Genomic DNA, 15941 nt, shown 5'->3' with positions numbered 1-15941 from the left:
ATGCTTTTCCCTGCTATATGCTTTTGTACACTCAGGCTGAGAGTTGTGTAAAAGAGGGTGTCCATACTTTCTCTACCATCACTTTTTTTAAAAATCAGTCATTTAAATACCTGTCTTGTATCTATTAATATCATCTGTTTCAAAGTTCATGTTTCCACCTCCATCTTCCGTCTCTACTCCATCATTTCCACACACCATGTTCTACTCCTATATTTCTTTACTCTGCTCGTACTGTTCCGTCTGCCAGGGACACCTTCCCTTGCCAGCATTCTTCACCTGGCTAACTCTTATGCATTCTTTAAAGTCTGGCCCAGATGTCAGCTCCTGTATGAAGCAAGCCTTCTCTGAAAGTCCAGACTAGGGATATTACCCTTTTCAGTCCTAGAACATACTTTGAACGCTTTTTATTTTATTTTAGTTTTTTTTTAATTTATTTATTTTTATTTATTTCTAGAGAGAGGGGGAAGACAGGGAGGAGGAGAGAAGCATTAATGTTTGGTTGCTTCTCACATGCCCCCTTACTGGGGACCTGGCCTGCAACCCAGGCATGGTCCCTGGCTGGGAATCAAACCTACGAACCCTTGGTTCATAGGCCGGCGCTCAATCCACTGAGCCACACCAGCCAGGGCTGAATGCTTTTTATTTTAATATTTATCTCATTGTTTTGAAATTATGTTTCTTTTATAGCCAACTGTAAGCTCTTGAACAGCAAGAACTATTTCTTTGAATCTTCAGAATTTAGTATGATACCTGGAACAATAGACAGTAAATATTAGTTTTACTGTAGCCTGCCCTTAGGAAGACAACATGGTATAGGGCACTGAGGGATTAAAGCCCTAAAGGAAGTTTATATATAGCAAAGCTCACAAATTATCATTGATATATGCATGTGTATAAAATTTGTTGTAGTGATTCTATAATCAGGAAACATTAAATATGGAAGAGATAAGTTTAGAAGCAAGGTGTATGGATTTGTATAGAGCACAAGTTACTAATGAATTATCAAGGGCTTGCATTCTGGTGCAGAAAGAAATAAGTTTCTGGTGTCTGTTCTCTATTTTTGTGTGGTCTAATGTAATATAAAATTATCCGAATATTTTTGTTAGATGCTTACCTACTTATAGCATAGTTTGGGAATTTAACAAAGAAAGTTAATGGCTCTTATCAATTTTGACATACACACAAATACAGTGATACAAAAATACTAGTAAGACATACTGAGATGTGGTTTTTACAAAAATTGATATACCCAATCTTGACTGGTGTGGCTCCATGGGTTGGGCATTATTCCACAAACCAAAGGGTCACTGGTTTCATTCCTAATCAGGGCACATGCCTGGATTGTGGGCTGTGTTCCCGGTTGGGGACTCACTAGAGGCAGTCAGTCGATGTTTCTCTCCCTCTCTTTCTCCCTCCCTTCCCTTCTCTCTAAAAATAAATAAAATCTTTTTAAAAAAATTGATATGCCCAATATAGTCATGACTAACTTTAATAAAACATAGTTTCTTTATTTTTCTTTTTCTGTAGTTGGGAAATGCATTTAGCTTATGTACCAGAAAAATCTATTATAGTGACTTTACCTGGTAGGGGTTTACTGATCTCACAGAACATGAAGCCTGGAGGTAGTGAGGCCAAGGTTGGTGTTGTAGCTCCAGATAACTGTAGAAACCTGACCATACTTACTTTTTGCCTTAGATTGGGACAGTTGCCATACTCACAAGGTAGCTTTTGGTCATTGTGGCCTTTTTCCAGGCTAAAGGGAGGGAAAAGTGAAGTTTGATGAAAGAAGAAGCCAGCCTAATCGTACCTGTTTAAAGAGCTTTCCTGAAAGTCTTAGCAATTTTTATTTTACACTTGATTGATGAAGATCTTGTTGTTTGACTCCTAATCTACAAAGTGTCTGGGAAGGAGAATTTTTTTGGTAAGATTTTATTTATTTAGTCTTAGAAGGGAAGGGAGGGAGAGAGGAGAGAAACATTGATCTGTTGACTCTTGCACATGCCACCACTAGGAACCAGGCCTGCAACCCAGGCATGTGCCCCGACTGGGAATCGAACCCATGACTTTTTGCTTTTGCAGGACAATCCCAACAAACTGAGCTATGCCAGTCAGAGCCTGGAAGGAGAATATTTTTTTAAAGATCTTATTTATTTATTTATTTTTAGAGAGAAGGGAAGGGAGGGAGAAAGAGGGAGAAAAACATCAATGTGTGGTTGCCTCTCACATGCCCCCTGCTGGGAACCTGGCCCACAACCCAGGCATGTACCCTGACAAGTGACCCTTTGGTTTGCAAGGCGGTGCTCAGTCCACTGAGCCATACCAGGCAGTGTAGAAGGAGAATATTTTTAACTGGAATATTGTTACCCTGAACAAAATTAGGCAGCTTTTAGGAAGGAAGAAGGAGATAATGAAAACTGGGAACAAGTAGTAGTATCTGCTGTTGAGCACCATAGTATAGTGTGTATACATACACATACCACTAATAAAACAACCACAAAAGTGAACGATGAGTCCACCTAAATAATTATTTTAGATGGCTTCATTTTTATTTTAAACTTTTAAAAGAATTCAGTCTTCCTAGAACTTCCTCCTAAAAACGGATTATGTTGGTATCATCTACCTGCTAATATGATGTGATGAGAAGGGTACGCTTCACTTGTGTGGTATTTTTCCCCCAAACCAGTAACTCTAGTCTAATGAGAAAATACCAGACAAATTCAAATGGAGGATGTTCTGCAAAATACCAACCAGTAGTCTTCAAAAGTGTCAAGTTCATGTAAGACTAGGATACTGTCTTAGATCAGAGGAGTCTGAGGAGGCATGATGACTAAATGCAATGTGATATCCTAGATGGGATGCTGAAAGAGAGTAAGGACATTAGTACAAAAACTGGTGAAATTCAAAAAAGTCTATGGTCTAGTTACTTGTATTGTACTAATGTTAATTTATTAGTTTTGACTAATGTACCTTGGTTGTGTATAAAGTGTTAACATTAAGAGAAGCTGGGTGAAGAATACACAAGAACTTTTTGCAGTATTTCTATAACTCTAAAATTATTATAAAACAAGAAAATTACAATAGCTGGAGAAATGAGAAGAGCAAACCCACAACTCTACAATGAAACCATATATCTACAATGAACCAGGAGGTGGGAACAAACTATAAGATCTATAGCCCTGACTGGTGAGGCTCAGTTGGTTGGAGCATCATCCATAAACCTAAAAGTTGCAGGTTCTATTCCCAGTTAGAGCATGTGCCTAGGTTTCTGGTTTGGTCCCTGGTCAGCACACTTAGGAGAGGCAACCAGTCAATGTTTCTCTCCCTTTCCACCACCCCCATTCTCTCTATCTTGAAAACAAAAAACACAAGTCTATATAAGATCTACAGATTACTGACATTTGTGAAGGGAAGGAAGCAGAGGGAAGGCAACAAGGCTTCTAATTGCCCTGAGAGCAGGAGAACTTCTAAATCACCGACAGATATTCACTGGAGAACATCTGGAACAGTAAGTGAAACTAGGAAGGGCTTCTAAAGGGCATGGGGATAGAGTTTGACAGCTTTTGAAATTAACAAAATAAAGTTCTAACACAAAACTTAGGACTGAGGGGAAACTTCTAGGAGTAGAATCCACCTTGAGCAAGACAGAGAAAAAGAAAAGGGGTAGATACCAGAAAGAATGAAGAGTTATGGTTGTTTTTTTGTTTCTGTTTTAATCACTTTGCAAAAACTAGAAAAAAAGAATTTCTAAAGCTATGAAGATTACAAAAGCCATCCTGGCTCTACCCCTTTCCCCTAAAATTTCAAGAAAACTCATTTTACTTTAGAAATAAGTCTGACTCCATATGAAATTGTGGCTAGCAAAAGATACTAGCAACAACAGAAAGAAGCAAAAAAAAAAGTCCTTCCAACAGTGAAAAGACCCTGAAAAAAATATGCCCACAAAATAGGTGAAAATTTCAAAATGAGCTAAAAGAATTTAAGGAAATGAAAGAAGTTACTGAAAGTACAAATTCAAATTAGAAGAATCTCAGAAATGAGGTGATTAGAGAAAAGGAGAATTTGAAAAGAGAAGTGACAGACCTCAGGAAAATAAAATGGAAATAAGGAAAATTATTTTAGAAATAAATATGAAACTAAAAAGAAATAAGCATAACACATAATAAGACAACATAAAGCACAATTTTTATATGTAGCGGAAAAAGGGAGGCTTTTTAAATAAAAAAGTATGAGAGATTGGGGAAAAAAATCACATAAAATATGGGCAATGAAGAGCCAAGTTTTATGTGAACAAAGTCCTCAAGGAAGAAAATGAAACCCATGGGACAGAAAGAAAACTTTCTCAGTGTACCAGGGGAAATCGACCCAGAATAGCCTAGTAAAACTGATAGATTTTAAGGGGGAAAAAATCATTTGAGCATCCATTTAAAAAAAAAAGCACCTAATCACTTATAAAGGAAGGAAAGTGGAGTATCACTAGACTTTGTGGCAGCTTGTTTAGTGTCAGAATACTGTGGCTTAATATTTAAGAGAATCAAGGAAGCAAAACATGAATCAAGAATTTTATATCCAGATAAATAGACCTCCAAGTATTTAAAGACTAGACAATGTAATACTAACATATAAGAATTCAGAAAATAGCTCTGACTGGTGCAGCTCAGTGGATTGAGCACTGGCCAACGAAGGGTCGCTGGTTCAATTCCCAGGTTAGGGCACATGCCTGGGTTGCAGGCCAGGTCCCCAGTAGGGGGTGCACAAGTGGCAACCACACACTGCTTCTTTCCCTCTCTTTCTCCCTCCTTTCCTCTCTCTCTAAAAATAAATAAATAACATCTTTAAAAATAAGTAAATAAAATCTTTTTAAAAAAAGAATTCAGAAAATAGTGTTCACATGATCCCTTCCTATGGAATTCACTAGAGTTTCAAATAACTAAAAATGACTAGAGAATCAGATTGTGGTATCCAAATACTAATTTCCCATTCAAAGAAACTAGGCCCTGGCTGGGTAGCTCAGTTTATTAGAGCATTGTCCCAATATGCCAAGGTTGTGGATTTGATCTCCACCATCAGGGCACATACAAGAAGTAACCAATGCACATATGAATAAGTGGAACAACAAATCAGTCTCTCTCTTCCCTTTTTCTTCTCCCCCTCCACCGCCCCCACCTTCCTCTCTCTAAAGTCAATAAATATTTTAAAAAGAAAAAAGAAACTAGGAATACTTGACAATAGCTGATCCCAGATTTAGAGCAGGAAATCAATATTAAACATGGGATAGCTTGTCATAGAATACACAAGCCAACTTGGTATTTCTTTATGGCCAAGTATAGGACAGTTTGGGCATCAATAAGGATAAAAATTTACAATGGATTGAAGTATCAAATATGTTTAATAAATCTATGAGTTCATGTTGATGCAGAGAAAACTGCATAGGGGTGAGAGAACTACTTGAGGTGGTGGAAATATTCTTTATCTTGCTTGTATTGGTGGTTATACTACTTACTGTATATGTATACATTTGTCTAAACCATGGTTTCTTAACCTTAGCAATTTTGAACTGAATAATTCTTCATTTTGTGGGGGGAACAGGCTGTTCTGTTCATTATAGAATGTTTATTAGCAGCACTAAATGCCAGACCTGACAATGAAAGATGTCTTCAGACACTGTCAGATGTCTCTTGGGGAGCAAAATGGCCCCATTTGAGAACCCTGGTCTAAATTTATTAAAAAGGTAAATTTTCATTGTAAATTATATCTCAATAAACTTGATTTTCAAGAAAAATTTGGTGATTTGTCACTTTTCCTTTTAAGATTTAAAAAAAATTTTTTTTAGAGAGGGGAAGAGAAAAAGAGAGAGAGAGAGAGAGAGAGAAACATCAATGTGGGAGAGACACATTGATTGGTTGCCTCTCACACACCCCCAGTGTGCTGTGGGGACCTGGCCCACAGCTCAGGCCTGTGCACTAACTGAGAATCAAACTGGTGATCTTTTGGTTTGCAGGCTGCACACAATCCACGGATCCATTACCAGCAAGGGTTTTTTGTTTTGTTTTGTTTTTTGTTTGTTTGTTTTTAATTTATTGATTTAAATATAAAGAGAGGAAGAAAAGTCATTGATTTGTTGTTCCACTTATTTGTGTACATTCATCAGTTATTTCTTGTATTGCCCTAAGGATCAAATCTATATCTTTAGCATACTGGGGAGATGCTCTTAACCAACCGAGCTGCCTGGCTAAGGCTTGGCTGGTCACTCTTCAAGGATTTTAGGAAACCAAGCTACTGTATTTTGAAAACTAGTAATTGACAAAATCAAGCATTTATTTTGTCTTTCCTACATTAATTGTATCTTAAGAGTAACCAAGTAGTAAAATAACAATGAATTTGGGGACCATCTATATGTATTATTTGGTATTACATTTTGTCACTCCCAGTTGTCAGTTTTTCTGTTATTAAAAGTACAAATTTTCACCCTGGCTGGTATGGCTTAGTAGAATGAGTGCCAGCCTGCAAACCAGAGGGTCACCAGTTGGGTGTCAATTCCCAGTCAAGGCACATACCTGGGTTATAGGCCATGTTCCCAGTTGGATGTGTGTGAGAGGCAACAGTCAATGTGTCTCTCACACATCAGTGTTTCTCTCCCTCCCTGTTTCCTTCCTTCCCCTCTCTCTAAAAATAAATAAGTACAGTATTTAAAAAATAGCCTTGGCTGGTGGCTTAGTGGACTGAGCACTGGCCTGTGAACCAAAGGGTCACGCGTTCAATTCCCAGTCAGAGCACATGCCTGGGTTGCAGGCCAGGTCCCCAGTAGGGGGCACAAGAGAGGCAACCACACATTGCTGTTTCTCTCCCTTTCTTTCTTCCTCCCATCCCCTGTGTCTAAAACGTAATGAATAAAATCTTTAAAAAATAATAAAAAAAAGAACTCTTAATCTCTCTTTTTTTTTTTAAGTACAAATTTTCTATTCCTTTTTCTCTACATTACTATGTCTAATTCACTTTGTACTGGGGAACCAGATTAATAAAATTATTATTTGGAAAGATACAGTACCATGTATTGTGAATCATCTATTTCTGTTCTAGAGATGTTTTTCTTTCTTGATCTGGCAGGGAATTCTGGATACCTAATGTTCCTCATACATAAGTGGTATGTTACCAGTATTCTGTTTCAACATGGCTGAATACACAAATACTTCATAGGCTGAGATATATACTCCTCTGGACTAAATCTGTTGTGTAAAATGAAGCATATTCAGAAAACCCAGTGTATGCTTTATATAGGTATAGCTTTAAAATTTAGTTTTACTGTATAAATACTTGCTAAATTAAAGAACACATGTTCCCAAAATTATTCCAGAGCGCACATGAATAGGGGAGTATATGGGAACCTTTTGGAAATTATGGAGGAGGCTTCTGTTTCACTCCATTTTAGTATTGACCAAGTTTTTTCTGGAAGAATGATAGGGTGTTTGACTTAACATGGTGGTCTTCTTGAAAGTTCATGACTTCACACACTTTTTCACTTTGAGGAAACTGAAAAGGTGCATAACTGCCGTAACTATTTCAGAAACTGATGCCAGAGGCAACCACTGAGTTGGGCAAGACCATCATTAAACTTTGGTTTACTAGTTATTTTCATCATGGAAAGGAAAATCTTTAATTTATTTCATTGCTCAACTAATGCCACATTTTAAGATAAAGCTGTTCATTTTCTTTTTTTGAATTTTATTTATTTTTAGAGAGAGGGGAAGGGAGGGAGAAAGAGAGGGAGAGAAACACCAGTGTGTGGTTGCCTCTCGCACACCCCCTACTGTGGACCTCGCCCACAACCCAGACATGTACACTGACTGGGAATCGAACCAGCAACCCTTTGATTCACAGGCAGGCACTCAATCCACTGACCCACACCAGCCAGGGCTAAATTTTTAATAATAAAGCCAAATTTGCCTTCAAAAAGGTTGTTCTAATTTATCACCACTTGTATGTAAAAATACTTATTTTCCCATACCTTGCCAATTCTGTGCATTATTAGAGTTTTAACTTTTTGTAATCTGAGAGGTGAAAAATTGCAAAAATCCAGTATAAATAGAGTTGCATTTTAAAACTTGAATGAGATTGACCCAGTTTTCATGTATTTAATTGACTCTTTGTATTTTCAGCAATGATTCTTGAGATTTCAAGTATGGGTGATACAAATGAATGTATGTAACTTCAAAGCTGTGAAGAAATGATGCTGTAAATGTAGTTAGTGAGATGCCTGCAGCTGTGATGACCTCTTCTGTTTCCCACCTTGATTCTTTACTCTTAATTTCAGGTGATCATGGAGCTCAGCTTGGCCTCCATGGGGCCAGTGGTGATGGAATACATGATGATGCAGCAGGAGGAGAGGAAGGAGAAAACAGCCCAGATCCCCAACCCCAGGCTGGTCGGAGGACCCGGAGGGAAGCATGCACCTGCCCCTACTGTAAAGATAGTGAAGGAAGGTAAGTTGACCCAGCCAGTATCTTAAGAGTAATGTAAAGATGTAATGTAATTACAATAAAGAATGAAAAATTAATGGATTTGGAGGTAAGAGGAGGGTTGATTTTTTTTTTCTTTTGACATTTAAGACTTGGCAATATTGCAAAGCAATCAGAGATAGCACAATACTTTTGATTAGGTTATAGGATCTTGGTTCCAGCTCTGATTCTTTCATCAATTCTAAGACCATGGGCCTTAATAGATGCCTGCTTTCTCCTACAAATAAGGAAATCAGATGGAGCCAGCTGGTCTAATGATTATTACCATATGTCTGTTTTTGAGATGGTTTTAACAAGGTTGCTTGTAAAATAGTGTTGCAGAGAAAAAATAATACCTACGCTAATGTGTTTTTACAGCGGCTGAGAATAAGAGTTTTCCAGAGTCTTATCTTCCCTCAAAATAGACAAAAAATGCGCAGTCCAGGTAGAAAATTCTTCCATCAGAGACTCTTAACATGTCCTACAGAACAAAGTACTGATTTTCTCAGCACTAGTGTCTGCTATTCAATATTGTGTTTGGAGAGTTCCAAGTTCTGTTCTTTTCCTTCAAGTCACAGCTTTTGAGAGAATAGAAAGTTAAATAGTTGTTTATATGTCTTTGGGGAAAAAAAATCTGTTAAAGTTTTGTCCTAATAAAAATAAGCACAAAAATAAGAAAAGTACTGAAACAAAAAGTAGAGTTATTTACGCCCTGGCTGGCGTAGCTCAGTGGATTGAGCGCAGGCTGGGAACCAAAGTGTCCCAGGTTCGATTCCCAGCTAGGGTACATGCCTGGGTTGCAGGCCATAACCCCCAGCAACCGCACATTGATGTCTCTGTCTCTCTCTCTCTGTCTCTCTCTCTCTCTCCTCCTCTCTCCCCCTCCCTTCCCTCTCTAAAAATAAATAAATAAAATTAAAAAAAATAGAGTTATTTATAGGTTAGCCCTACATTACAGGAACAGGCTTAATTAAAAGCACTGAGCTGGTGTGCCTCAGTGGATTGAGCACCAGCCTGAGAACCAACAGGTCACTTGGTTTGATTCTGAGTCAGGGCAAATGCCTAGGTTGTGGGCCAGGTCCCCAGTAGAGGGTACGTGAGAGGCAACCACAGGCAACCACACATGGGTGTTTCTTCCCCTCTCTTTCTCCCTCCTTTTTCTCTCTAAAAGTAAATAAATAAATTTTTTTTTTTTAAAAAAGCAGTGAGTACAATAGTGTTTCTCTCTAACAAAGCTTAAAGTAGATTTAAATTTCTGAAGAACTTCTCTTATTCTCACCTAAATGTGATTTCATTTTCATTGTTTTTTTTCTTTCTGCTAATATGTGCTGTTAAAACCCAAGAAAAGTCCCTCTTGGAAATCTACCCAATGCCTGTTAATGAATGACACATGGAAAAATTTGGTTTAGCAAAAATGTTTCAGAGCTGATCCCTGAGAGAGGAACTTAGGATCTGCTCCATACAGGGATTTATTTTATTTATTTATTTTTAACATACCTTGAATTAGTGTTCTTATTGCCCTCTATTGACTTTTTTCAGCCCATCTTCCTCTTCCATTGAAGCCCCTGATATTGGTCCAGCTTTTCAGGTTTTAATCTTTACCATTTGGCTCTTGAGTTTTATTTTAGGAAAAAAGTTTTATAGGTGTAAAATATTTTCCTTAAAGTTCTTAACAAAGTGCTTAAATGGAGAGACCTTTTGTCATAAGCAAGGTCCTAGCCAAAAATACCACCATATGCACAGTAGTTTCTATGGAAAATGCATGTATTGAGACTTAAATTTTTTTTAAATAGAAGAAATCACATGAGAATGATTATTTCTTCAAACATCAAAATTGAATAAGGAACAGGAAAACAGAAAAGAGCAAATGTTGGTTGAGAGGAAACTGACAAGTTGAATTTTGGGTGGTAAGAACCAGAGTCGTGCCTTGGCTGGTGTGGCTCAGTGAATTGAGCACTGGCCTCTGAACCGATTCCCAGCCAGGGCACATGTCTGGGTTGCAGGCCAGGTCCCTGGTTGGGGGCATGAGATGTATCCCTCACACATTCATGTTTCTCTCCATCTCTTTCTCCTTTTCTCTTTCTCTAAAAATAAATAAATAAAACCTTAAAAACAAAAAAGAACCAGAGTCGACTGAAATTTATCTTTTGATAATAAAGAGAAGCCTTTAAACAAGAAAGTTTGGGTTAGTTTTGAGTGGGTGGGGTAATTGCTGTTGACACTTTGTGGTTCTTTAATTTTTATCTCTGGAATGAATGATGAATAGTTGTGTTTTCACTTACAGAGGCTCTGGGGATCCTGGCAAAAAGAAACAGCACATTTGCCACATTCAAGGCTGTGGCAAAGTATATGGCAAGACCTCACACTTACGGGCACACTTGCGTTGGCATACAGGAGAGAGGCCATTCATGTGTACCTGGTCATACTGTGGGAAACGTTTCACACGTTCAGATGAGCTACAAAGGCACAAACGCACGCACACAGGTGAGTGGGATCCTGGGGAAGAAAAAAATAGTAATAGACCAGAATAGAAAGGCACAAAATGTATCTATGAAATTACTAAAAATTATGAGCAACTTATGTTCGGAACTAAATGTATGAATCACAAGTGGAATTGGAGTTAATCTAGAAAACCTGTAAGAAGGAAGGAGCTGGGGCTCTGGCTGGGGGTAGCTCAGTTAGTTAGAGCATTGTCCCAGCACTCCAAAGTTGCGGGTTCAGTCTCTGGCCAGGGCACGTACAAGCATCAACCAGTGAATGCATAAATAAGTGGAACAACAAAATGATGTTTCTGTCTCTGTCTCTCTTTCTCTCTCTTCCTCTCTCTCTCAAATCAATTTTTAAAAATTAAAAAAAAATAGGGGAGGATGGAACTAGATTTTGAGCGGAATTTTGAAGGGTTCCATTATTCTTGTTAGTCTTAGTCCTGTCAGGCTTTTCTGCTATATTCCTTCCTTTCCGAGAACCAAGCATCCCTCCTTCTTTCCTTTTTTTTTATTTATTCCCCTCCTTGCAGAATACCAGATTTCCTTTGAAAGCAGTCCCTTTGTCTCTGATCTTTGTTACGTGGTTTGGGTGGGATTGACCCTACCCCCAGCTCTAGGAATGGGTCATGATTGGCTTAAACCAGTTGATGTATCCTTTCCCCGCAGGATGTTTGGTTCAGGTGTGGGCAATTAAGTTTGTCCAGGAAGTGTGAATATTGGGACTTGGGCTGAGAATGCAGGGCCACAGACACTTTCTCCTTCTTGGGTTTGTGGTGTGAAGGTGTACGACCAGGAACTCCCCAACCCTTCTCTATTTTTCTTCCTACAGAAACCTATCACCAGGTTTTTCTTGCTTTTATCACCTTTTAAAACTGAGTTAATATTCTGCCTCACAAAGTTTGAAGGCAATAATTGGACAAGGTACTCCCTACTTTCTGAGATGTTTGTTTCTTATCTACTTTCTCTTTTTACTTAGGTGAGAAGAAATTTGCCTGCCCTGAGTGTCCCAAGCGCTTCATGAGGAGTGACCACCTGTCAAAGCATATCAAGACCCACCAGAATAAGAAGGGAGGCACAGGTGTAGCCCTGAGTGTGGGCACGTTGCCCCTGGACAGTGGGGCAGGTTCAGAAGGCAGTGGTGCTGCCACTTCTTCAGCCCTTATTACCACCAATATGGTAGCCATGGAGGCCATCTGTCCAGAGGGTATTGCTCGTCTTGCCAACAGTGGCATCAACGTCATGCAGGTGGCGGATCTGCAGTCCATTAATATCAGTGGCAATGGCTTCTGAGATCAGGCACCCAGGGCCAGAGACATATGGGTTATACCCATTAACCCTGGGATGCAAGGTAGCATGGGTCCAAAAGACATGTGGGAGAGAGAGCCATGAGGCATTAAAATGCATGGTGGTGGGAAGAATTGGGGAGGAATACAAGAGAAGAGATGGGGTCCTGGCACTTACCTATAGCATCAGTGCCTCCTTGCAGTGGAAAACATCAGTGAAAATTCTGTTGGTGCCACCCTTTGATGAGAGTTTGACCCCAGTTTCTTCTTATATTTCTTACCCAGCTTCCCTGTCCTGCGTTTCCCTTCTCAGCTCCCTCATGATGGATCCCCCCCTTTCCTAAAGCCATCATGCCTTGATAAATATATATGATCATTGAAATACTTTTTAACAAAAAACAGATTCTATATTATATATATATATATATAAAAGATATATAGAGATGCATTTGCAGGGGTTGGCTGGGAGGAGGAAGGAGACCATTCTATGACCAAAATACCTTGGTCATTTTTTTATATTGCCTTATTTCCTTATGGCTGAGCCTTGTTGTGACACATCAAGCTTCTGTAGATGTTGTCTTGGCTTCCCACTAGATTAAGCATCCATATGCTCTGCTTTTAGTTTATATATACATACATATTGTTTTTCTTAATTTTGTCTTTTTATTTGGGATCAGCTTCTTGCACTCCTTTCCTGACTCCATCCTTTCTGTCTCCCTTTCTCTCACCTGATCATTTCATGTTTTTGGAAGTGATCCCTGGATGAGGCACTTCTGTGAATCTTTTAAAGTCTTAAGTACCAGCAGCAGAATGGAGAAACCTTGAAGCCCAGGATGATGCTTGAAGTAACTGTGTGTGGAGAAAGTGTTCAAAATACTGCTTACTGACGCAGGCACCCTCTTGGTGCTGGAGAGTCAAGGGCACCACTCCATCAGCTGCTCTAAGCATCACGAGTCAGAAGTCTTTCTATGTAATTGTACAAGAGATCCTTTGAAGATTATAATCTGGGATCAGTTGTATAAATTATCAAAAGATGGTCACGTCATAGATGGGGGCTTTTAATAAGAAAATGATGTGCTCAGAAGCAGAAGTGACTCAGTAGTCCAGTTCAGGAGTTAGTGGAGTATTTGGACTTTTGTACAGCTGTCTTCCAAGGTGGCTCTAAGCTTTGATTTTACATAAGCTGAGTTCACATTCTGAAAGGAAGTACGCTTCCTCTTTTGAACATCCCCAGTAGTGTCTTTCCCGTTATGTTATTAAGGAGCATCAGGCAATGAATCTCTTCCAGGTTTCCATTCTGCAGAACTCCAGAGCATGGACTAGTGGTAAGGCAGTGGTCCTTTGATCTTTTCCCTTATCTCTTCCTTGGGTGGTTCCTAAGGAAAAAGGAAGCACATGATCATGGGAACAATAGCCCAGAACAAAAACCACTGTTGTTTATGGGAGAGATTGGGAGAAACCATCCTACTTTCTTCATGGCCTAATTCCTGAAGATACTGATCCAAAAATTATAGCGGCAGGGAACTCTTAGTGCATTTGGCACTGAGATTTAAATGCAACCAGAGTTGTCCTCAAGGCCCAGCCATTAAAACATCGGCTCTCTTGACCTTCTGGTGTCTTGTCAGAGGGCTTTTCACTGTGAGGAAGTGTGGAAATGGCTGCGTGTATGTGTGTAATCTGTTAGGTTGGGGATAGGTTTTCTGTTAGCCATTACTAAAAGAGACCTGCAATAAAAAATTACCCTGATCTGATAGTGAAGTGTTTGTGTATGACTGTGTGTGAGTGTGTGTTCGTGCCTGTATATATCTACACACAGATGAGAAATTATATTTAACATTGTTGGAAAATAAATTCAGATCAAAATGCCTTTCAGGCCCATTACCTAGAAATTTATCTTAAAATCTAGGTATGTTCCTGAGGTCATTTCTTTGCTTATGCTAAATTAGTTACAATTATGAATGGGGGATATTTTTTTAATATATTTTATTGATTATGCTATTACAGTTGTCCCAATTTTTCCCCCTTTGTCCCCCTCCACCTGGTACCCCCAGTCCCTCCAGCAGTCTCCCCACCACCGTAGTTTGTGTCCATGGGTCATGCATATAAGTTCTTTGGCTACTCCATTTCCTATACTGTTTTTAACATCTGAATGGGGGATATTCTACTGCACTTTGAAAAGAAGAAACTATTTTTGTGTTTGAAGGTGAAACCATCTATTGCAGAATCCTAGTTCCTTTCATAATTTTTTTTACCTTGACTACAAACAGATGATGCTATGATTCTACTATATTTTTATATAAAATCTATCCAAATTAGGGTTTGGGTAAGTTTGCATTGTTTAACCTGAAGTACAATAACTGTTAACATTCTAAACAAAGTTGATTCCACTTTGTCCTTTCTCTGCAGACTTAATACTGTTTTAACACTCAGGAACCATTGCAAGGAACTTTCTCCAGATCAAATTAATACTAAAGTAAAAGTCATCCAAGCCCAGCCGTATGTCACAACCCTTTATTGCCTGAAGGGCAGAACTCAAGAGTCTGTTATTTTATGGCTGTAATCATGTACATAGACATCTTTTGGAGGAAAGAGGCAGGATAACTCACTGGAGTTTGCAGTATTTTGCTAGAGCATTTGAAGGAATGGAATCTTCCCCAGTATGAAATTATTAAACTAGCTTACTGAAGCTGAGGACTACAAGCTTTTAGGATGTTATTTTAATGATGTTTCTCTCTGGCATGGAATGTTGGTTTACCCTCCACCCCTTTCATTAGCATTAATATGAGTGAATTTATAGCTAATTCTTTCCACTTGCCCTATTTTCTTCTCACCAAGGAAGCTCCAGACCCTGTATCTTGTTGGGCCCCACAATTGAAGCAGCTTCTGCTTTTGTCTCCCAGCAGCAGTGAGCCGGTCTTTTCCACAGGAAGTTTGGAGCCTACATTCCTTGAGTCAGGAGCTATTGCTGAAAATCCCTTTTTTTGAACTTTAGTCAGCAGAAATTAGTGTAACTGACAGGCATACTGATTCTAAATTTTTTTTACATGAGTTCCTTTTTTATTTAATTTTTAACAAAAACGACCAAACCTTGAAGAGGAGTGGTAATATTAAAGCACTCATTCCCTTATTCTTTCAGGTTGCCCATTCACTTTCATTTGCTTGTCATTTGACTTGGCGCACTTTGCACCCGGAGCAGTAACAACCCACACCATCTTCCTTCAGGGACCTCCCAGTCGGCACTGTGTGGGTGCTATGCAGAATTAAGTATAATGGATATTTCTCAGCCTGATTCAGAATAATAGAACCCTTGATCCCAGAAAGAATAGACTGCAGTGTGGAGTAAAGATTATGATCAGGGGAGGGTTAGAGACAAAAGCTGTAAATTACTATGGCTGGTTGATTTTTTTCTACTATATACATATATATATATATTTTTTGCTTTTATATATCCTACATAGGAAACTAAGCATTGTATTTTTTTAACAAATCTGAGAAAGCACTATGAACTGCAGATGTTTGACTTTCAGAATATATTTTGTATTACTATCTTCACATTGTGCGAATGAATACTGGAAGCTGCAGATCTTTGCTAGGATGCAATAAATTTATATCCTTTTCGAGGGGTTCTGGGGGTATTAATCAAGCCCCTGTTATGTTTTGAGGGAGCTCTGGTGCTACTT

At 38.8% G+C, this 15941-nt stretch overlaps 1 protein-coding gene across 1 annotated transcript in view; it reads left to right on the top strand.

Moving 5' to 3' along the window:
- SP1 (Sp1 transcription factor) overlaps positions 1-15941 on the top strand; it is a 36515-nt gene extending 20574 nt beyond the window's left edge. The window contains exons 4-6 of the mRNA XM_028532461.2: positions 8309-8477; positions 10777-10976; positions 11955-15941. Of these exons, the coding sequence (XP_028388262.1) occupies positions 8309-8477; positions 10777-10976; positions 11955-12268 (683 nt within the window). The 3' untranslated portion in view covers positions 12269-15941. The remainder of the gene's footprint in view (positions 1-8308; positions 8478-10776; positions 10977-11954) is intronic.

This window comes from Phyllostomus discolor, chromosome 2 (assembly GCF_004126475.2).
Source record: "Phyllostomus discolor isolate MPI-MPIP mPhyDis1 chromosome 2, mPhyDis1.pri.v3, whole genome shotgun sequence".
Classification (NCBI taxonomy): Eukaryota; Metazoa; Chordata; class Mammalia; order Chiroptera; family Phyllostomidae; genus Phyllostomus; species Phyllostomus discolor.
Note: the sequence above shows the minus strand (reverse complement) of the source record. Positions and strands in the feature narration are given on the sequence as shown.